Source organism: Protopterus annectens, chromosome 11.part0 (assembly GCF_019279795.1).
Source record: "Protopterus annectens isolate FY-2018-M chromosome 11.part0, PAN1.0, whole genome shotgun sequence".
Classification (NCBI taxonomy): domain Eukaryota; kingdom Metazoa; phylum Chordata; order Ceratodontiformes; family Protopteridae; genus Protopterus; species Protopterus annectens.
In genome coordinates this window covers 1,451,557,011-1,451,581,576 of record NC_056745.1, presented here as the reverse complement: position 1 = coordinate 1,451,581,576, position 24,566 = coordinate 1,451,557,011, and the positions used below count along the sequence as shown (strand labels likewise).

At 36.7% G+C, this 24,566-nt stretch overlaps 1 protein-coding gene across 1 annotated transcript in view; it reads right to left on the bottom strand.

Annotated features, from left to right (window-relative positions):
- Positions 1–24,566, bottom strand: part of PTPRZ1 (protein tyrosine phosphatase receptor type Z1) — a 1,642,174-nt gene that overhangs the window by 549,755 nt on the left and 1,067,853 nt on the right. Inside the window, exon 15 of the mRNA XM_044088744.1 lies at positions 19,093–19,184. Coding sequence (XP_043944679.1) covers positions 19,093–19,184 — 92 coding nt within the window. The remainder of the gene's footprint in view (positions 1–19,092; positions 19,185–24,566) is intronic.

Sequence of the window (24,566 nt, the reverse complement as noted above, 5' to 3'; positions counted from 1 at the left end):
TAAGTTTTGTAAAATAGAATTGGAAACAGTCGCACAACTTGTTTCTGTTTGTGACATACTAATGGCAGAAGGACTGTATACTGAAAGGCATAATAATGTGACAAGACTGTTGCACTGGGGATTGTGCAAACACTATAATACTGAAGTAGCTGAAATACACTGGAAATATGAGCCACAAAGCATCATAGAAAATGATGGAGTCTACATAACACAGGATCACCCATTACCAACAGTTCAAAAGATAGTTGTAAGTAAAGCAGATATAGTGGTCCATGAAATGAAGACAAATGTAGCATTGATCATTGAAATCGCTACACCCAGTGACTACAGTGTCCTGTGTACAGAGAGACACAAAGTCATAAAATATCAAGATTTGCAAGCAGAAACAAGAGCAATGTGGAAGAAAGATACCCAGACAACAGTAGTAAGAGCAATGAGTCTTACAAAAAAGAATCTACAATCGTATTTAGATATGTTACCGATACATGTAAATCTGTACGGATTGCAGAAGGAGTCATTATTGGGCACATTGCGAGTGCTGCGAAGAGCACTTCTGGCTGACATCAAAGACTGAAACAAGATTGAAACAATACTAATTCATGAACTTTATTCATACTTTGACTTAGGAATGGGGTCCATTCCTGTCATGGTATAAAAAAAAACAAAAGAGTTGAAGAAATTAAAAAATAGGTAGGCAGTCTAATAGGCAATGCTCAGCTGTCAATTACTTTGTGAATATTATGTTTGCAAACATGTGTGTTGGAAGTGATGCACTGGTGCCCAATCCAGGATTGCCTCCTGCCTTATGCATCTTGCTTGCCAGAATAGTCTCTGGCTTCCTGCCATACTAATGTAGATGGCATGGTCAGTAAAACTGCATGGGCGGATGGATGGATGGATGGATGGATGGATGGATGAATGAAAAAAGTTTTAAGGCGGACTTGTTTCAAGAATTCTATTACTTCTAAATTCAGAACTAGTTGATTGTTCTAAGCTACATATTTATTTGCCATATTGTTATGTTTTACAATCAATTTTATTGAATGCTGTTAAGAAATACAATTGTATAGCCAAGAAAACAGGTCTATTTCAGAACATTGAAGTTTTAAAACTTCAAATAGGTAGGTACTAGGCTAGGTAGGTACTAGGCTATTGGCCCAAGGGCCTACATAAGCCTAGCCAGAAAGGTACCATAGCTTACGCCACCCAAGAAAGTTATTTTCCTGTGCCACTGTCCAGCAGAGATACAGAAGTGATCCCCGGGGTGTATTTCCTATTTCCCATCCACTCATCAAGATTTTTCTTTAAGAGTGCTAATGAAGAACTTTGCTTGACATAGATGGGTAGCTTGTTCCACAGTATAGGAAGTCTCTGGGACAGGAATCTATCTCTCCAGCATGTCCTGTTTGTTGTGGTGACAAGGTTTAGGTCCCTAGAGTGTGTAGCTCGGAGGGATTGGGATTTCTTTCTAATATCGACCCGTTTTGAGCGAACGCTAAAATACCGATGCTACAGAACACCAAATTCTTTCCTAGGGAAAGAATTCAGTTGGCCGGTTTTGTGTTTTTGCTATTTTCAGCGCTGTGGTGGAAATTTACGGGTCGGGTTCAGGTAAGCGTGCAATTGTGTGGTTGCTAGGATTAGGACGTGGGTTAGGTGAGTTAGGGTTAGGGCGTGGGTTAGGTGAATTAGGGTTAGGGGTGGGTTAGGTGAGTGTGCAATAGTGATGGACCTTAGGGTTAGGGTTTGGGTTAAGGTAAGTGGATAGATAGTAGTGTATGTACAGTTTAGTGTAGGGTTAGTTGTAGGATTATAAGTATATGTGAGTGGATTGATGTTTTTTAGGTGTGCTTGTGTTGTGTGTATGTGCTGCGGAATAGCGAATTGTTTCCCAAGGAAAAAATTTGCTGTTCTGAATGTTCGATATTGTGTGCTTTAGATATTTTAGGTTCGATGAAATAGCATTCGCTATTTTCATCTTTCGATAGCGTGATATAAACGTAAGAAAAAACAGCAGTAGGCATTATGTTTAGATTCTTCAGGTGTTTCATAAAATCACAATCATTCTATTACCTTCTGAAGAATGTTTTATAGGATTAGGAATATTTTTGACAGTCACTTCAGATAACAACAAAACTTTATGCAGATGAAAGGCTTGCCAAATGGTCAATGTGTGGGTAATTCATCCCGCACACATACATGACATATCATGACAAATGTGTTATTACTGTGACACTGTTTCTTTATTTGGATAATCCAAACCATTGCAAGAATAACAAAATGTATATGATTCCAGCAATTACTTTGAATCATTTCAACAAAGTATATGGCAATTTGTCTTTCTAGATTGTTTGTAAATTAATTTTTTTTCTGAAGTTAGTTTCTGCTAGTTTAGCTGATTGCATCTATTTTACAGTTATTTCAGAAATAATTTATGTGGAGCATCAGATCAAATTACAAGCAATGTTCATGACCTACAAATATATTACTTTTTATTACTTTTACACATAGAATTTTACATTTTCCAAAACCTGTCTGTCCATGACTGTTAAGTGTTCATGTTCTGTAATATGCAATGAGAAGGTTCAGTATCCTTATATAGATATGTTTGTCATTTGTTAACCTTTTATATAAGCAACATAACAACATTAAATATTTAAATTTTAAGATGAAAAAAATGACATTTTTATTTTATCTGTGCAAGGAAAACACTGCACATATTTTGCATTATACTTTGACAATCTTATTTTAACAAAACCTATTAAAATGTTAGTGAATAACTGAATGCATGCACATGTTATCCTTTAATTTAATTATTTATTTACTAACCTCTTTGTACAATTATTATCTCACATGTCAGGTTAGCAGTATTGGCATATAAGATATAATTTATAAAGGAAATGTGTGTGTCTAAACAAACAAACAGAGAAAAAAATGTTGATCTCAGACTAAAATTTGCCATAACAGTGTTCCTATGATTTTTGCCATTTGTATCTAGGAATGCCTTGTATATTATATAGCTTAATCCATAATTTAATTCTTATGGGTGTGATAATGAGGCATGAAACCCTCCATGAAGCTGATTTAAATATCAGGAGAATCCACTGGTAATATATGACTGCTATTATATTTTGAAATAATATAATTCTCTTCACAATATCTAGTGACTACTGAAACTGCTGTTGTGCACCATTAGCTCAAACACTTAACTTTATACTAAACATCTGCAAAGCAAATGCTTTGAACATTATTTGCATTAACAGATGTTCATAATAAAAGCCTTACAATATCTTTCAGCTTCAGTTAACAAGTTTTTTTTTTCAACTTTTTAGTTTTCACCATCTGTTATTTCAGTTTGAAGAGCGGTCCTGAATTTAAAATTGTAATTATTCAACCTAGTTGTTAAGAAACATTGCAAATATGTGCAAAATAAAAGACTGTATGAAAGTTGCAAGTATTTTTTATAGCAAATGTAAGACTAATAAAAACATTTTAGGAAAAAAAAAAAGAAATAGTTTTCAAAGCATTTCCTAATTACAGCCAGTCAAAAAGGTCAGTAATGTCCTCAGGCCAAAAATATCTATGGAGAAAAATCAAGGGATGACCAACGCAAATCATTAAGATAAACTATAATACCACCTACCCTCTTTCCAACATAAGGACATGCAAATTAGATTTCATGGTACTATAACCAAATGCAGGTATCACTGATTGATAAACAATTATGTAAATGGTAGTGTCTCTGTATCACAGTGCTAACTGATTCAAATGCATGAGGGTTATGGAAGGAACCAGTGGGCCAAAGCAAGATGGCTGCTTAAGCTCAAAGCTCTGTACAAAATGTCAGGAAAAAAAGTAATTAGTCAACCTGTTTCAAGTTAGTAAAAGGAAAAATCACGGGAGAAAAAGGAAAAATCACAGGAGATAGGACAAACAGAAAAAGGAGCAACAGCTGGCAGATTTTAAGGCATTAAGGCAGCTCCATAGGAAGAAGAGCTATGCATGGCAAAAAACTACTGAAGTAGGCCTAATGAGGAAAACTAAAGGCCATCTACAAAGAGAAGTGAATTAGCTGAAAGAAATAATCTTGGAAGAGGACAAAACATCCTTGTGATCAGAGGAGCAGGAACACAGTTTTAAGAAACAAAAAAAGCTACAATGGTGATCAGAAAAACTGAATGACCTATAAATCCGATCCGTAAAGAATAGCAGTATCAGAGCATGTCCTGAAAAGAATGCTGCTGGAACTGCTGGAAATAAGAGTTCACTTACTCAGATTACAAGACTGACTGATATAAAGAAAAAAAAAAGGTTTGAATGAGAGGTGCAACAGGAAGACAGCCAAGCTCCATGTCAGCACATGCCTGCAGAGCTATAAGCTTAAAGAGGGAATTTTAAGACACGTTGGGACACTTAGACTGATATTCTTTATTGGTATGCTGATAAAATTGGTGGACAATTATTCTGAATCACTACAGAAACTAGGAAAAGCTCTCTCTGACTTGTTGGGGCCATTGTAAGCCCAGGTAATTACTTCATGGATTAACTACCCTTCTTTCGTAACTGTAATATCGAATAGAAACAGGCACAGGAGCTTGCATTATGGAGATTGTGCACAGTGGCAGCTGGAAAAAGAGACTCAAAGAAATAAATTCAAATATCCCACCAGAAATGCATTAGCAGACAAATTTGTGAAAAGACAGAGAGGAGATAGATTTAAAAATGTCACTGAGAACATCTGATGTAAATGCTGCTGTTCAGAGAAGAACTAAAGAGGAAATAAACAGAGAGACACAAAGAGTGATATTAATGACATAACTAGGGTGGACAAGATCCTGGGCATAGAAAACAACTGAAATGGAGGAAAGAACATGAAAAACAGAGGAATTACGAGGACAGCTTAAAAAAGGGAGAAGAAATCGGCATGGCCTTTCCTTTCATACGCCATATTTAAAGTGCTTATATTTTCATGTAAAGGCAAGCTTTCTCTTTAAAGGAGTGGTCAGAGATGTTGTAGCATACCTGAATGAAAAATGGGGGGAGTCAAAAAAAATAATAATTACAGAAACACAGGTCATAAGTTCAACTGCCAAGCATTATAGCAGAGTGAAATGTAATGTCTAAAACTATGACAAAAGTAGGATCAAAGGCAAAGAAAACAAGCAGTGATGACAGGAAAGGAGAGCAAACAACAGTTAGGAAGAATCATGGAGAAATGGAAGCAAGAAGGATGTGGCTAAAACAGAACCGAGAAAAAAAGGACAAGAAAAGCAACTCAAATCCAGCTCCAGGAGACCAAATAAAAAAAAAAAAAAAAGTAGGAAAGATCATGAGTTCACAGCAGCCTGAGGCAAACAAGGGGTGCAACACAGGAATGTCCTCCCTTTCCAGAAAGGGATTACGTGTAGTGACTGAAAGGGTGCAGAAATGTGTGTGTAGTGAAATGGAGGGTGGATCATTTGTCAAGGAAGAATAAATGGAAGAAGATGGACAGAGGACTTTTACAGCATGTTCTTTGAAGAATTGGTTTCCAGTGGGCCCACTGGCATGTTTCAAAGTTTATGGCACTATAACTGGGAGAATCATCATATTAATCACATCAGTTCCACATAATTGTGTTTTATAATGATAGGACGGCTAAAGGATATCATAGCACTTGAGTTAATAGCTTTAGAGCACTGGGATTTTACTGATAGGGATTTTGTTTGGTTTAGGTCTCATGGAGAACATCTAAGTGGCTTTGGACTGGATTTGTTTAATGTGTATATATCACTTTTATTGAAATAAATTGTAGCTGATTGTTTAAATGAGGAGCTTGTTATAGGAGACTGGACAGGAAAGGAAGCTGGGGAGGTGGCGACCCTTTATATATCTTGTGGACTGCTTAGCCAACAGGCCTGTTGGAAAGGCTGTCTTTATATCACTTAGTTTTGATGAAACACTGTAATAACACTGCCTTGCTGGTATGGTTGTTAGTGAGTAGGACTCTGTGACACTGGTATTGAGGTTACTGAAGGGTTCTACAGGTAAGTAGTAGCATACACACCTGTATCAGATATGGTGTGCAGGTGAGCAGTGTGGGCCACTTCTGTCTAACTTTTATGTTGTCATGTGTAAAGAAGCATTTATTGTGAAGACATGTTTACCATTTTAGTGACTCAGCTCCACATATAGTATTTAATAAACTTGGTCACATGGCAATTTTGGTGCAGTTTTTGTCTCTGGGGGGGTTCATGGAAAAGGACTTTTGGCACTCTTTTATGGAAATGGAGAGTTAGCCCTTCAATTGTTAGTAAGTACTTCACCATTATTCATTGCATAGATTTTTAGCATAATATAAAAGATAGTAAAAATAAATCATTAGTAGGCTTGTAGCTAAGATTGCAATTTTCCCATTTTGCATACTTAACTGCTAGTTGTAACTGTCTGATCTTGTGAATTACTTTATGAATACAACTCTTGAAGTCATTACCTTTGCAAGTGTCAGTCAGTTATCATTTGTCTTTCATTCTGTAGGTGTTTGTGCCATATGCAAAACATATTTTTGCTGAATGAGAAAGGTAAACTGTAGTTAAGAACAAATGTAAAGGTAAGACATGCATAGCACAGAGTATAATGACAGGGTCTCTACTTATAATCAAGATAATAACTGTGCAGTGACAGAGACATTGTTTAAGGTTCCAGAGAGCACCCCTGCATTACCAGGCTATAAGTCATACCACAACTTTCGGCCACCTAACCTGGACCGAAACACTAAAGGCAGAGGCGTGTCCATATTTATTAAGGATATCCACACCTACAGGCTAATTGCTCAGCATAATGCATCCGAGATTATCCAAGTGCAACTAACTCTGGGCAAGACCGCAATTCAAATTGTAACTTGCTACAGATCCCCCACCATGCCCCAGGATTCCCACTCCTCATTTCTTGATACACTGTAAAATATTAGGGTACAACCCAACACCCTCATAATGGGTGATTTCAACTACCCTACCATTAACCGGGAAAACTTCTCATGTACCAACTCTTTTGCTCAATGTTTTCTGGAATTCATAAATTCCAGCGCCTTGGATCAACTTATCCACACCCCCACTGGGGCAGTAATATCTTAGACCTGGTCATTACCAACATGGGCGACCGGTGTTCCACATCAGAGGTCAATTCCTCATTGGTCAGATCTGACCACAAGCTAATCACCCTAGACATCCACATCCGGCCCCCACCCCCATTAGGGAAAACACCGTAAAAAATTTCTCCAAAGCCAACTTCACGCTTCTTAAGACAGAAGTGGCAAACTTCACGACACCCATGCAGACGGACAATAAATAGAGGTACGACTGCTGAATCTTAGACAAATGCACTTTATAAGCACTTACACGAGTGCATAGATCATGCTATCCCTAACAGTACCAAGATGCTATCCTCCAAAAAAAGGAACTCAATCTAGTGGTTCCCTTCCATAAACAAACTCGGGTCTATATTAGGAATTCCAATGCACAGGTGTCCGAATGCCGTAAAATTGAACTGGGAAGTTTGAAATGTGAAAATAGCGAAGCCGCGGAACACCAATTTTTTTTCCCAGGAAAAATAATCGGTGGGCCATTTCTGTGGCTTTGCTATTTCCTCCGCTTTGGTGCGATCTCAGAGTTGGTATATTTAAGTAGGGGGGGTGTGAGGGGCACAGCCCCCTATGTTGGGGGTGTGGGGGCACAGCCCCCCACATTAGGAATGGTTTGAAGTGTACGTGTGTATGTTGGTTTTGTACCGGAACAGCGATTTGTTTTCCCTGGGGAAAAAAATCGCTGTTTTGTGTGTTCAAAATTCTTGCATTTTGAACTTTCGGGGATGATATTCACGTAATCGGACTTATTGCAGTTCAACTACATGATATAGACCCACAAACTCTACAACAGAAGAAAGAAATTGTTGCAAAAAAGAATAAAATCCCATGATTGGAGGAACTCCCTGGTCAGCCTCAGTAAGAAGCTGCGATCCTTCATAAAATCCTTGAAAGCTAGTTACGAAAACAAAATTGCCATTGATTCTAAAGACACCCACAAAGCATTCTATAGCTATGTCAAGAATCTCAATGGCAACACTCAGATCTGCTCTGAGTTTCAGCACAATGGCACTAAATATACAGAACCAACTGATATTGCCAACATCCTGGCAGATAGGTTCAGTGCTAACTCTACCCCTCTCTCACCCCCAAAAGGGCTCATCTCTATACCAGAAGAATGCAAAGTTCCTGTAATCATGGCTGCACAAGTAAAAACCACACTCTCCAAAGCCAAGAACACAGCATTCATGGGACCTGACAACATCCCAAGCTGCATTCTACATGAACTACAGAATGAACTGGCACCCCACCTAAGCACCATGTTCAGTCATAGCCTCACCTCAGGCTTTGTGCAGACTGAATGGCACACAGAGACAGTTATCCCACTCCACAAAGGGGGAGCCACTACAGACCCCAGGAACTACTGTCATATTAGCCTAACGAGCCTGGTCTGCAAGGCCATGGAACGCATCATCATGGAACTTATAACCTAAGACATTGGTAATCTCCAAACTATGGACCCACCCAGTTCGGGTTTGTAAAAGGCAGATCATGTCTCCTAAACCTGATAGACTTCTTTGAAGCAGTCACCAAAGCTGTAGACGAGGGTAAGGTGGTTCACACAGCCTATCTAGATCTTGCCAATGCTTTTGACACCATCCTCCACTCTGGAATTATAGATAAACTCACTAAACTAGGTATAAATCCCTGTCACAAGATGGGTTGCCAACTGGTGCACTGACAGAACCCACACTGTGTTAGTAGCAGACTCCAAATTTGACTTCAGACCAGTGACAAGTGGAGTACCACAGGGTTCAGTCCTGGGTTCTCTCCTGTTTGGTATCTACTTTTCTGAAGTACAGGCTAATGCAGAAGGTCTTTGGCTAATGCAGTTTGCAGATGACTGAAAACTAGGAGCCATAATCGAAACTCCTAACGATGTGGACATCCTACAAAAGGGCCTCACTGAGACAGATGCCTGGTGTCAAAGCCATGGCCTCAAGCTCAATGCCAAAAAGTGCATTGTCATCCCCTTTGGTAAAAACTCTGTACCCATGAGCTACCACATAAGTGGTAGTCTACTTAACACTGAAAGTGTGATGAGACCTTGGGACACAGGTGGACAGTAGTCTCTCCTTTGATAATCACATCGCCACAGTAGTCAGGAAATCCTTCTGTGTGGCAGACCTCATCACAAAAGGTTTCTCATTTATGAAAAAAGAGGTCATTGTTCCCCTCTACTCATCACTCATTAGACCCATTATAGAGTACAACGCCCCTTTTGGTATGTACATCACAAGACATCTACAACAACTGGAAAGGCCACAGAAATACCTCACAAAGAGGATTACTGGCCTCAAACAGATGCCCTACGCAGACTGTCTCAAAAAACTTCAGCTTTACTCTGTTGCATATCATCTACTCTGAGGTGATCTCTGCCTAACATACAAAGCTATGTCAAACTCAAAGCTGTTGGACATGCTCCACTTAAAGAAATCCCAATCCCTCCGAGCTACACGCTCTAGGGACCTAAACCTTGTCACCACAATAAACAAAACATGCTGGAGAGATAGATTCCTGTCCCAGAGACTTCCCATACTCTGGAACAAACTATCTATCTGTATCAAACAAAGCTCATTAGTACTTTTCAAGAAGAATCTTGATGATTGGATGGGAGATAGGAAATTCACCCCGAGGATCACCTCTGTGGCTCTGCTTGACAGTGGCACAGGAAAATAATTTTCTTGGGTGGCAAAAGCCAGGGTACCTTTTTGGCTAGGCTTATATAGGCCCTAGGGCCAATAGCCTAGTACCTACCTATGAATCTATGAGCCTATGAAGTGTTTGTGAAATGGATGCCAAAAAAATCACCATAAGAGCAAACTGAAGCTGGAGAGGTAAATCCTGTCATACATTTCAAGAACCTATAACTTCCTGGTTACGAACAGATAAACCTCTTCATAGTTCTCTGTAGGAGACAGAACTTTATCTTGTCCATGTGTCACCAGTTACAGAGGGAGAGGGGAGAGAGTGAAAAAACAAAAAGAAAAGGCATAGAAGTGTTAGGTGCTTTATAGCTTTGAAAGTTGCAATGGGAACAGTGCTGTCACACAATTCGTCAATGTTCTATGAAATACAAACAGAAAAATAAAAAGGAAGCTGTAATTAAGAGTACAAAATGCTTTCCAGGTTTGATGCTGCGATGCTGTAAGTGTTGTATGACAGACATCAGTGAAGTGGTAAGGTGACCGCCCCATGCAGGGAGCATTTCCTTGTTTAATGTAACCTATCCTGTGGCTGCAGAACCACATGGTAAGGCGTATTCTTGAAGAAAAGGAACACTGATAGCATCTCAACCACATAGTAACCTGCTTTTTAATTTTAATTATGCATTTATTGGTGACTGCAGTATTTGTTTTAAGATTGTTGAGGTGGGGTCCAGCAAAATGAATTTGTTGAGATCAAGTAGATCATGAAATACAAGGGATGTATCAGCAAATCATTGTAGAAGTTGTTACAAATGTAGAAGAAGATGAGGAGATATTTTGAATGTTTAAATTTAAAGATGTGTAGATTGACTTTTTTCATATGTAAGTTGCCATTATAGGTTATTTTAAGTTTTATTTTCACTTCACTGAGACATCTTCTCACAGGGCTGAGAATCAAACCCTGTACTTTCTGCCTGTAAGTTAAACATCTTAACTGTTATACCAACCCCCAACTGCCAACCCTTTTTTATTCTAGTGGAACATTTGTCGTATATTATAAAATGGTTATCATTAACATAATAAAACACTACCACAGCTGCAGAATGCATTTATTCTTAGTTAACCCTTTCTAGACATATGCAAATCAGATGGTTTAAAATGTGGCAGATGAGAAATTACTATTCAGTACCAATCACAAATATTTCCCATACATTTTTTTTCCACCATTACAGACAGCTTTTTCAAAACAAGACTATTTTTGTGACATAAAATATTATTTTTTTATTTGGTACCAAATCCTTTGCTAATATCATAATCACATAGTTTATACTGGAATCCATTGAGGGTTGTGGAACTGTCTTGCAGCAAGAGATGTTTTTAGGTTTCACAAATGAACATACAAATCAATTTGGCTACCGTTTCACCATTCACAATTTTCTTTTCTTCAGCCTAAATGCAATTTCTGTGAAAAAGGATTATAACTACTTTGATATTATGTAGTAGTGCCACCTGTTCCAGGGAAAGAGGGGCAGTACATGTGTACATATGCCAGCATAGCTAGCTGGAGTTTTGTAAAGAATTTTGTGTTATTTGGCTATCACACTGATTTGTACAGACGTTTGACTTAAAGATATATCTCTAAAGTTACTTCTGTTAAAAATGCATCAACAGTAGGTCCTGTTGGACAGAAAGAATGTATGCATTCATATTATATTGTATTGTTGTAACTGATTAAATGTGTTTGTTCATCAGAGAACCCTGGAAGGACAGAACATTTGAAATTGTGTTATAGCTTTCAGATGTTGCCACAGATCTTAGCAAAGCTGTGTTTGTGTGTGTGTGTGTGTGTGTGTGTGTGTGTGTGTGTGTGTGTGTGTGTGTGTGTGTGTGTGTGTGTGTGTGTGTGTATAGTATCAGAGTCAGGTGACCAGAGGTGATGTCATCCTCTAACCAGCATCTGGTTTCTTTGGAACTCCTGCAGCATTACTTTGGAATCTGACTGTAAAGATTTCTGAAATTATATCTATCAGACACATTCACACAGACATAGAGAGAGAGACTCACCTGGCTTTTGCAGAGGTAATTATTTAGTCAGTCAGGGATATTTAGTGAGAATAGTTTAGTATTGTTTTCTACATCTATGAGAAACTATCCAACTGTATTATTTTTATACCTTTGTGGTTGAAACTCTGTTGTTTATTATTCAGTATTCTCCTGTTTTCTGCTTTATTATTTCATATTAAATAGTTTAATACCTTTCATTGTGGCTGGTCCTTTTAGAGAATGCTTTTAACATATTGAGAGTACTTATGCTTGATTTAGTGACACTGTGACTACTCCTGAAAGCTTTGCTGCTTTGGTCACACTATACCATTTGTATTAGTGTTAATTTTATACAGTATAATTGGACACCCTTTGTAACAGCCTTAGGGTAGCTGACTGGTGGCAGCATAATTACCTCAGAGTCTGGGCAAAAAGGAGCACATACAGTAAATCTATGCCAGCTTTTCCCAGCTGTGTATGTGTGTGTGAAACTCAGATATCCAAGTGTGTGTGTGTCCGCTACTGGAACAGGGATAAAGAGCTCCAAAGTGGTCTGTGTGGAGTTTTTTGTGGGTCTGGCGAGAGAAGGAGAATCCAGCCCCAGGTTTGGAGTGTGCTCCCTGTTGGTTCTTAAGGGAAATTGTGCTTGGTGCTGGGAGCTGCATCTGAAAATACTGTATGAATCAATCTTTGATCTTAGTGAACATCCCTCGTTGGAGTCATTGGTGATGATTGAGCCTCCTTGATTGCTGGCCTGGAGTAGATACCCATCACATCCACTTTCAACAGAATGAATACCTAGGACAATTTTCCATTTTTTTCCCTATGGATGTAAAATAAAATCTAGAAGTCCGAATGCTTGAGTACCAAAGAAATCATGAGATTTCAAGGAATTTTTCCATTTTTGGTAACCACACTCATTCACAATGCTTTGCATTTCTTCCTATGTGCACTATTTTAATTAATGTTTTACAATTAGAAAATATTTTACATTTAAATTCCTGTTTATCACCCATTTACTGAAGTAAAAGATGATACCCAAGGGCTCTGGCTGAATAAATTTACAGATAACTGCAAGCTGGGAGCAGTCATTGAATCCAGAAATGATTTAGTCATCCAGCATGTATTTGTCCAAATAAATAACTGGCAACCGCAATCTGGATAACTGGATGGGGAACTGAAAATAGACCCCCTAATATTCCACCTGTGTTCCTGCTGGACAGTGGCATAGGGTGCTGACTTGTTGGAACATGTGCTAAATTCTTGGGTAGGTGTGTAAGGGCCTCAGGGCCAATAGCCTAGTAACATTCTATGATCCTATGTTGCCAAAATCATGGACTCAAACTAAATGGCAAAAAATGAATGATTGTATCCTTTAGGAAGTCAACTACCCCAGGGAAATACCAGATTTACAATACACCTCTAAGAGTTCAGTTGACCCAGTTGTTCTGTATTTGGGAACTTATATGAACAGTGTCCTAACTTTTGACCAGCATATGCCCATTGTTGTAAGAATGTCCTTCTATATTGCAGAGCTTATAAACAAAGGGATTTTGTATTTTGTCTAGATCTAGGGATGTCGCTGTCCACCTTTATTCAGCACTCATTTGGACAGTCATTAAATAAAATGTTACCTTAGACATGTATGTGTCCAGACACATGCAAGAACTGGACCACCAACAGATATACCTTACTAAAAGGATACAAGACCTAAACAACATGTTCCAAATGGACCAACTCAAAGCCCTGTCATTATACTGGCTGTCCTACAAACTGCAAAGAGGTGACTTGTGTCTGCTATATAAGGCATCTTCTGATCCATTACTGATTTATTTACTGCACATCAACAGGTCATATGGCATCAGAAATACTTAGTCCAGGGATCTAAACCTCTTCTGTAACATCAGCAGAATAGTTTGAAAGGACAGGTATATCTCATACAGGCTGCTACTGCTCTGGAATAGACTCACTATCAACATAAAACAAAGTTCACCCCTGTCCATATTGATGTGTAACTTGTATATATGGATGGGAAACAGAAAATGTACACAAAGACTGCTCCTTGTACAACTAATGGACAGAAGTATCTCCTAAATGCTTTATCCCCTGCATGGGTCCCCTCACAGTATCAATGTTATGATCCTAGTTATTCTCATTAGGGATAATATATAATTATTGACCATGGGGCAGATAAGGCCAATCTCTAACCAAATGGGATAGGTTAATTCAAGTACAAAAAAGGGAAAATGGTTCGGCTTAAAATGACCCAAAAGGGCAGCTAGCTTAGTACTTACATATGAATGTATGAAACTACAAAGATTTATTAAAAATTATAATCACTGCACTGACTACAAATTAGACATAATTATTATGTAATATTATTATAATTATTCATTGGATTTCAGATCATGAAAATGTAGTTTTATGTGGCAAATCAAAGTGGATGAAAAGTAAAAATAAAACATCTATGTCTCATATTTAAAAATATATTTCAAAATGTGCTGTTCTATTTATTGTATGCAAACAATTCATTCATTGCTTGTACCAGAAGGTCTGGCACAAGATACGGTTGACTAATGTACAGCTGACTTCCGCTGTAGTTGCTGGATACATGCAGATGAAAGTGCTTAATAAACTGCTTGATGTGATTCAGTCCTCACTTTGTGTTGACTGCTAACTGCTGACTTGGGTACAGGTGTTTTTATCTGGTTTCATACATTTTTTTACATTGTTACATAATATATTATAATATATACTGCCCCACGTAATAAATGTACATCATATATTACATGAGAGCATCATCCTCTGTATATGGTATAAAGCAAGAATCCAACTAATAACCACACCGGATATGTGGAAGAAACAGCAAAAGTCCAGATATAACTCCACAGATTTATTACAGACAGTTAAGTGCTTTCGTCCCCAAGTGGAACTTCTTCAGAACTGCCATTATTAAAACACAAGCCTTTTAAATACATCTCAAACTAATCATGTGACATCCAATGAACCAATCAGTTACACTTAGAGTTAGTTTGTTATTAGTTTGAGATGTACTTAAATGGCTTTTGTTTTAATAATGGCAGTTCTGAAGAAGTCCCACTTGGGGACGAAAGCGCTTAACTGTCTATTATAATTCTGTGGAGTTGTATCTAGACTTTTGCTGTCCACATTTCTGGTGTGTTATTAGTTCTGTATATAGTATCTTGTTCGGTGGTTTGGCAGAAGATACATTTTGTTAGGGAGTTCCATTCTGCATACTTAGTCTGAAAGCTATTACTGGCTTAAAACGTGAAGGTTAATTCAAGAAATGTTTTAACTCATGAATAGTACAATTTGCTTATGACTTGTATCTTGTTGAAATAAATCTTCAAATCAGTCATATGTGGAGGAATGTTGTGAAATCCTTTATTTCAGGAAAACATCAAAAGAGTCCTGAAAAAGACAAGTAAATGGCCAGAATGGGTTCCCTAATTTCATGTCTTGAAACAGTTATGTGATCATTTATCCCTGATCCTGTTCTGTAGCCATTGATTTGCCTCTTTGTTTCCTTCTATCCAATATATGTTTGTTTTGCACTTCAGAAATGTTTAGCTTTCATTTATTGTTTTTTTATTACTAAATATTCATATTTCACAGTGTAGTTACCTCATCTTACACTCAACAGTTTTAAATTACCACTATTGTAAAAATATATGTATTGTCATAATCCATCAAACAGATTATCTCCTAGTTTACTTATGACTGTCTTGGAAGGAACAGTTGTATTTTCAGGGAGTACAAGAGCTTACTGACACTTAATTCACAAAATGTTTCATAAGTTAGGGTTATCCCAAAGTGGCTAAAACATTGCATTAGCAAAAACAGACTACATTCTATATTACCATTATAATTATATTCCACAGTCTAGATGTTTGTAGGACAGGGTTTGGGTGAACCACTTCATGGTTTAGGTTGCTTCTCAAACAGACCAGACTTGGAATTAATCTTAAGGAGGAACTGTTCCTTAAATTACGTTTAATATAATAAAATTTAGTTGCACTCCATGCATGCTTATAAGTAACATTACTGTTCTCAGTACAAATAATTATATTCCCTTTAAAAATCGAATGTGCTTTCCACTTCATCTGAAATTCGCTAATCCCCATCTCAACATTTCTTGATTTCATACATTGTAATACTTGATATTACTTGCTCGCGTCTTCAAATTCCTGTTTCAACAGCCAAAAAGGTACAATTTGCAAATTTGTTTACTAGTGTATATTCTGAACAATTTGCTTTCATTTGTTTTCTTATCTGTAACTAAAGTAAAAAAAAAATGTTCTGTCTCTCATGTTTCTGCATGATGATTTGTAACTCCCAGAACAGCACTCCATTATATAACTATTGCTTTAATGTGATGATGTCATCTATACAAGTTCCTTTGAACTGCGACTGAATAGTAACAGTCATTGTGATTTCCATATACCGATCAAAAGTTGTAAGTACAGTGCTAATATTATAGTATTGTAAAAGTATATTACCCTGGCCCTTACACACTTACATTATCCCTACATACCACAAGAAGCAAATTTTCAATCAAGAGTCAATTCTGTTTTCTATTCTTTTGCTCTTAAAGACATTTCTACTGTCTATACTTACACCCAGACACGTTTTCTCCCTGTAGCAAAATCCCACATCCTACTTATTACCTTTAATATCTACCCCAACTTAACTACAGCTTTCTTTTCCCTGTATCACCTAACAAATGCGCACTCTGCTCGCTTACCTACTCTTTGCTTTCTACTCATATCTCCCACACCTCCTCTCTCATTTCTCCAAACCATAAATGTAAAATTGTAATTTGACATTTTAAACTTTGCTGTATATGTCACTTTTAATTAATATGTAGTGACTCAACATTTTACTGATTACAGATTTTTTTTTAGTATAGCTGCCTGCCAGTTACTGCATGTTTGTATTGTAGCTTTAAGGTTTACATTTTTCTTTGTTGTATAAAACTGCCTATTTTGCAGTAGGAACTATTCTGTCTGGGCCTCCACTAAAAAGGGGGCTACCATAGCCCATTCAAACTTCCCTAGTAAATTAAGGAATAAATAAATTAATACATGAATTCATTGATTAATACAGTTAATCTATGCAGACATATAACTAACTATACTATTTCCTAAGTACCATGGTATCAGATTAGCAGTACACCATTTTCCAATAATACATTTTCATATATTTTAAAACTCTCATGTTTCTAATTCTGGAAAAAATAATATGTTTTAAGAGTGATGCAGAATGATGTCACTTTATTTCAAACTAGTGGGTAGAGTTTGACATTTTTTTTATTCTCATTGTTTGAAGTGAGAGAGGAATAGACTTCTTCTGTAAGGCTTGTCACTATGTTTCCTTTAAAGGGAAGCAACGTTTCTTCTTTGTGTTGCATCTGAAAGGAGTTGTACTTCCAGCGGCAACACAAAATGAAGTGATCAGGTAATAAAAAGATATAAGAAGTAAAAAGTACGGAGAATGTTGTTAATACTCTGCCCTCAGCTAATAGGATGGCAAGCAGTGAAATATGGCATCAGGCTTTCCAGTTATAACACCAGAACTTCACTCGAAGGGCAGTGTAGAGAGTGCGACCCTAGACGTTGTGAGTCTTAGCATCCAAGGTATTCACATAAACTGAAACAGTTGGAAGTTATTGATGTTGTGAGTCAACTATTAGGTTTGAGAACTCCAGAACACACTACACTATTGTTTTCTGCAGGAGATCAGTGGCAATGTCAGATAAATATACCCTTATCAGCCCTGTCTTTATAAACTGACATTAACTTGTGTCTACAAATATCTGAGGAGATGTAGAAAACACAACAACAGGATCAGTGTATAATACAGCAATACTGAAAATAAATGAGGCAACTAAGAAAACCTGTGATAAAAAAAATTCCTAGGCAGACTTAAAATAATTTGATTCTCTAAGTAGGTGAACAATATATTTTACTAAACAACCAGTGCAACAAAACATGAATTAATACACACATAGAATTATTGTATACAAAATCTAGTGAACCTTTTTCATTTCTCTTGCCTGTTAACAACAGTTAGTGGACTATGTCTATGGGTCATATCTTAGGTCATGATGCAAACAAAAGGAATTTATCATGATTCAAAGAAACAACATCTCACATGGTCAACAGTCATATCATTGTGTCAGATACTTTTACATTTAGCTCAGATATAACTTAATAGTTACAGCATAAAATACTGTATAAAATGCAAAGTGAGATCAGAACATTACACCATTTTTGTGTTTTAAATTAAGAATTTTTAAGGTATGTATATTAATGAGTAAGAATATAATAATTGGAAGTTGCATTAACAACACATAACATTATAGGGCAGGGAGAACAATTTAAATTTTCAGAATAAAGATGAAAGAAAGTGGGGAAAGAACAGCTACACCCCAATATTCAAGACAGGCACATTTAAAAAGAATGGCCACACAGCTGTGGTTTTGTAATGACAGACTAATGTCTTTGGTACAACTGTGATATGTCTGACACTTCTGTTTTAGCAGCAGCTCTGCCCTAGCTAAGATTTCATTGGCAAAACACAGCAGCTGTTAGTACACATGTGTTATGCTTGCAAAGACCTGTTCAGGTATAAAGCAAGTTCAGATCTGATCATAATTTAGTCGAATATAAGTATTTTAATAACCGAGTTATGCACTTTTCAAAAATGTTACATGTGTGTGACTTGTGTGATCTCTACATTTCTTTTCAATTTTATGGAATACATGTCAAATGCTCAAATTAATATGCTAGAAAATGTAAGTTTCTGACTTCATGAGATTGTTTTCTGACTTCTAAAAAAGTAAATGCTAAATGACATGTGAGGTGCAACACAACATGTAAAGGAAATGCACAAGAATTTGTAAGTTGTATATCAGACAAATGTAATATGAAAAAAGAATAGTGCATCAGTGGGCATTAATGGGACACTTTTTTCTTATTTCTTGTTTAAGGCAAACGGTATAAGGACTAATATTTATTATTGCATGAAGAAATCAAAGCACATTCTGGTTACTCAAAACTCTGTGCAGGTAGGAAAATGCTGCTTTAACAGACAATATTTAGAAAGGGATAATTTTTTGGATTTCATTTTTGCAAATTGACCATTAGTTTAAAATTGCTATGTATTTTGTATATCTGTATTGCAAACACAGACACTCATTTTTGTGATAGCCAAATAGCAGTAATCCAAAAAGCAGTAATATGCTAATTTGAGAAATACCTGTTTCTTGAAGGAGCGGTTCTGGTTCAGTAGAAATCACTCTTGGGGATGTACTCTCATCCACATAGAAATGGGCTGTCTGGAAACATTTCCTTTAAAATATACAAAGACAAAGTTAGAAATGCAGTAAAGGTATCTATATTCAAGTTTTAATGCAGTTCCTATTTTGGGTGAAAAAGACATATTCACCAGCATACCTTTTTAGATGCTTTTTCAGTACCTTATTTAGCCCTTAAGGGTAAGTGCTGACGGAAGGAAACTGAGTATGACTAATTTAGGAAGGAGAAAACATACGGAATAGAGGTACTTTACCATCATTATCAATAATGGCATGTAAAAGACCTTCCAAAAAGCTTTCTGGTATATTTCATAAGCTTCCCCTCTGCCAAGACAGTTTGAATAGTTGAAAAGAAAGGCAAATATTTCTCTTAATTTGTCCCGTGTTCAGAGTGCGATTCACCTTCAGTATTACACAGACGTGCCCAAATTCATTCTTCAAGAGGGCCTAATATTTTGCTTTTGTATTATGTACAGGTGATCTCTGATGTTTTCGTCACAAATTTAAGATTACTGGAAGAACGCTGCATGAGAGATGTGCAATACATAATAAACTAATAGACACCGGTACGCTAGTTACAAAAACAACATATCCAGCACTTTATTAGTAACATTGATACAGATTTAGTTTTTTAGACTTACTAGATTTGCTTGTTCTTTGACAACAGTGACACAAAAGTACAGTACAACATTCATGTTTGTATCTGTTCACAAAGATGTACATCAAACTATCTGACAGTGTGAATGTGTGTGTGTGTGTGTGTGTGTGTGTGTGTGTGTGTGTGTTTCTCTTTTTCTCTTACTCTGTCATTGTGTGCACAGTTATACAGTACATAAATATATATAAGACACACAGTGCTCCCTATTCAAATGCTGGGACTCACAATGCTGAGTCCTAAAATACTGAAAAATACTGAAAATAAAGCTGAAGCATGAATATATAAAATCACTTTTCTTCTTGTTATTTGCAGGGAGTACCCCCAAATGTTTTGACAGATTCCCCATACACCCCAAATGTATACATACTGACATAGGAAAGAGAATATTATAAAGAGAATATATAAAAATCTTACAGACCTCCGCTCAGCAAATAAACTACTGGTATCGAGACAAAAACCCAACAATAAAGCAGGAGATTCCCTTTTCTCTAACACTGTGGGTAAAACCTGGAACCTCCTTCCCAGTGAACTCACATCTCTTTCTTCAACTACACAGTTTAAAAATAAACTCAAATTATACCTTACAGCCCACTGGCTATGTCCCTGTACTAACCCTGACTAAGATTTTTTCTCCTCCTAGTATCCTAGGCTATAGCACCATTTACTACTCACTTTATAGCCACTTTAAGACCCCTACGTTCTAAGCTGGATCTACTGTACCCAGGAAAAACTGTACGGACATCTATCTGTCTTATTTATGAGCTACTGCCCCTCAACTAGTTCGCCCTATTCTGTTTATAACTAGTCTGTTCTCCTGTGCCTTACTCATAACTCTGATTTGGGAACCCCCTACATTTTTCTGAATACTTTTTTCTTCTTGCAGTGTTTGCTTTAAAAAAAAATTCATCCAAAGGATGGGGAGAATTCATCTTATTTGTTCTATTTTTACCTGTCATGCATGCTAACGTTACCATGTAACAGCTGTTTTGTCTGACAAATAATCTGTAACTGTAGTTAAATGTTCTGTTTGTTAGTGTCTTTTATGTGAGCTTTTCTCCCCGGGCCTCTACTGAAAATGGACATATATCCAGTTAGACTAGCCCAGTCAACAAATGTAAAATAAAAATAAAATAAATAAATAAATATTCCAAGAAATGTAAATCTTGGACTTAATATATACAAATCCAGATTTTTGGCTATTCAGTCTCTGTATTCTGGAACTCTGCATTGTGAGTCTTGGCACTATTCAAATGCAACATTTACATTGGTTCGTAGGTTCTTACAAGGTTGCTAGACTAATGGCTCTACGGCCTTTACAAGCCTAGCCATGTAAAAAACCTGAGTACTCTAAATTACTGTAATTAGATGGTAGTTTTTAGCAGAGCAATTCTATGATCAGCACTGACTATCCCTGTCCATGAGAGACATAGGTGCCACCTCCAGGTGAATTTATGGTCACCTATCCAAATGTCAAGGCTGAGCTTAAATAGGGTCATTGACGAGCTCTGTATCATGTGACGTGGGAGCTTATTCCAGTGTACTGGCAATCGCTGGGAGATATTTCTGTCTCTCCAACATGTTTTAGTAATGCCACAGTCTAAGTTGAGATCCCTGGAATGGGTGACTCTTGTCCCATTTGATTTGTGGATGTGCATCATTTCCATTAGGGCAGAGTCAGAGACTGCTCTGTAGACCAGGCACAGGTCACATCTCAGCAGCCTGTATGATATACAGTACAGTGCATGGCTTAGACAGTTTAGGATGGCACTTGTATTGCAACATATTATAGTAGTAAAAACAGCAAAATAAATATATATTATCTATCTATCCTTTGTTGACTGGGTTAGTCCCAGTAGGCTAGGAGCCACTATTCAGGGGAGACCTACAATAGTATTTATACTACTAGGGAAAATTTATCCTGGGCATCAGAGAACTTCCCCTACTATTTTTTTGTTGTGAGGGGGAATGTTTTTCTGCTGTAAATCCTGCTTCTATTCCTGGAGTGGAGGTAACTATGAGAAGTTGTGTAGTAATTGAGACTGAGAGAGGAGACTAGTTCTGTCAGCCAGACATAAAATTGTTAGAGTGAGTGAGTGGATAGTACAAATGACCAGAGTCTAGCTGACTCTAAACGTCAGGATTTTGAAGAAATTGTTGTAATTGCCTGTTGAAAAATTTGTTAGTTTATTGGATAAAAGTGATCATGGAGCAGTCTGAGATTTCATGGTCAGATAAGATGAAAAAGGTTTTCTGAATGGACAGCGAAGTGGATGGATAGGAAATGAGTAGTGAGTTGGTTGGACATAAGGTTACTGGTGGGATACAATCTGAAAAATTGTATGTTGATGTAGCTGGAAGAACAGAAGTTACTGTAAACTTTATTAAAAAAAGAAAAAAGGTTTTGATGTTTGGATAAGAAAGAATAAAGAAGAAATAATAGGCAGATATTTTGTTGGGGGTAATTTAGTGTTACCTTTGGGTTTATAAAAAATAAACCTTTGATTCCTTTGGGGAAAAGACATTTTGTGACTGAACATTTGATAGTGATGCTTTAATGGAAATGTTTTTGTTTGATTGTGAAACAAGGAGGACTGCACCCCTGGAATGAAACTAATTTAAAAAAAGTGTTTGTTCACATTATTGCTGATGAAACTGAGTTAAAAGATGTCAACATTATTTTTTATTTATACGTTATTCAGTTTCTGATATTGCAAAAGTTAAAAATGACAGGGGTATTTGGAATGGGGATGGGAAGTGGATGTTATTTTAAACATTAAAATGATGTGTTAAAGCATTTACCAAATGTATTTATGCAGATGGCAATACAGGGACAGTAAGGTAAAAATTGATTTGTTCATAGGTTCATAGGACGATACTAGGCCCGGAGGCCCTTATAAGCCTAGCCAAGAATTTCAACCATGTTCACATAAAGTCAGCACCTGCTGTTTCCCCTGTCCAGCAGAGACCTAGGTGGGATCCCAGCTGTATATTTTCTGCTTCCCATCCAATCATCCAAGTTCCTCTTAAAGAGGGCTAGTGAGGTACTCTGCTTGATACGGAGATGAAGTCTATTCCACCGATGAAGGAGTCATTGGGACACAAATCTATCCCACCAACAAGTTCTATTAATGTCACAGACCAGGTTAAGACCTTGCGTGTGTGTTGCATGAGTGGACTTTGATTTATGGATATGCAGCAACTCCATCAAGACTGAGTCGGAGATGGCCTTGTACGCCAGACACAGGTCACCTCTGAGCAGTCTGTATGAGACTGAGTAAAGGGGCAGGGCTGTTAGTCTATCTGTATATATATATATATATATATATATATATATATATATATATATAATGTTGAGCTGAATGATGAAGATAGTATTGTAATGTCTGAAAGTAATGAGAAAGTAGGTGAAAAAAAGGGAAAAGGTGTTAATATAAAGAGGATGAAGTCATAAAAGACAACTTGGAAAAAATGTAATATTTCAGGAGGATACAGATAATTGCACTGAGACTGTTGAAAATGAAGAAGTTGAAAATGCTAAGTCAGATGTTTGTGAAGAGTATGTAAAGAATGTTAAGAAAAGAAATTCGATAGGTGTTAAGGTAAAGGTGGGGAAAAGAAGACTTAAAAATACATGACCAAACATTAAAAAGAAAGGTAAGGAGTAGTTGTAGGTGTGTTTTAGTTAACGAGGAAAGTGAACATTTCAACTTTGAGGATCAAGGAATAGTTGTACGGAAAGTCAGAAAAACATTTAATTGTGGAAAGAATAAAAAATAAGAAAATAAAAATGTAAAATACTCCCTTTAAACTTTGAAAGAAGGAAAAGTAATAATTTTAGAGTACTTTCAGTAAATGTAAATAGCATAATTAATATTGTAAGAAGGATAGAGATATTGGAATGGTGTGCTAAATGTGATGCAGGTGTTATTCTTATACAGGATGCAAGACTCCTGACAAGTGAAGAAAGAATGCAAAGAGAAAAGGTGTGGTGTGGAAAAATAATATGGAATTTAGCAAATTAATGTTGTTCTGAAATGGTTGTATTATGTAAAAAACGGTAAAGATATTAGATGTAACATTGGTAAGGATGGGATGGTTAACTAGTGTGGATGCGAGGTGGACAGAATGTTTATTGAATTACAGCATTATATGCATATACCACTAGCAAGAAAAGAGAGATTCAGTTTCATCAAATATTAGATTATGTGATGGTAACATAAAATTTCTTATTGCAGGTGTCTTTAATTGTGATTTAAGATGAAAATATAAAAAGAAAGGAAAAGATGTTAAAAAACACAAGAAGTAATAAAATGTGGTAAGTTAGCTGTGTGGAATAAAAGTCAGTGAACTAACAGAAGGGGGTAGATGGATCTGAAATGGATTATTTTGTACTAGTGGAAGGTTTGGGTGTAGCAGATGGTGATACAGTTAAGACAGGTTTTTCTAATCATTTAGCAATACGGCTGGAGGTGATGGAAGAACGTGGGTATTCCTAAAAAGGAAAGGAAATAAAAAGAAAAAAATGAGAAGTTATGGGATAACTTTGGACAGTAGGAAGAATTGCAGTTAGGAAAAGATCATTTAACCATGAAGGACTTTTATTTAAATTGCAATAAATGATGTAGTGAAAAACAAAAAAAGTATTTTTCCCTACGGCAGGATGATGTAAGAAATAAAGAGAAAGTGAATTTTGGAAAGATGTATAGAAATACACTGGAAAACTTAGAGATTTATTATGATATGGAAAATTAAATGTAT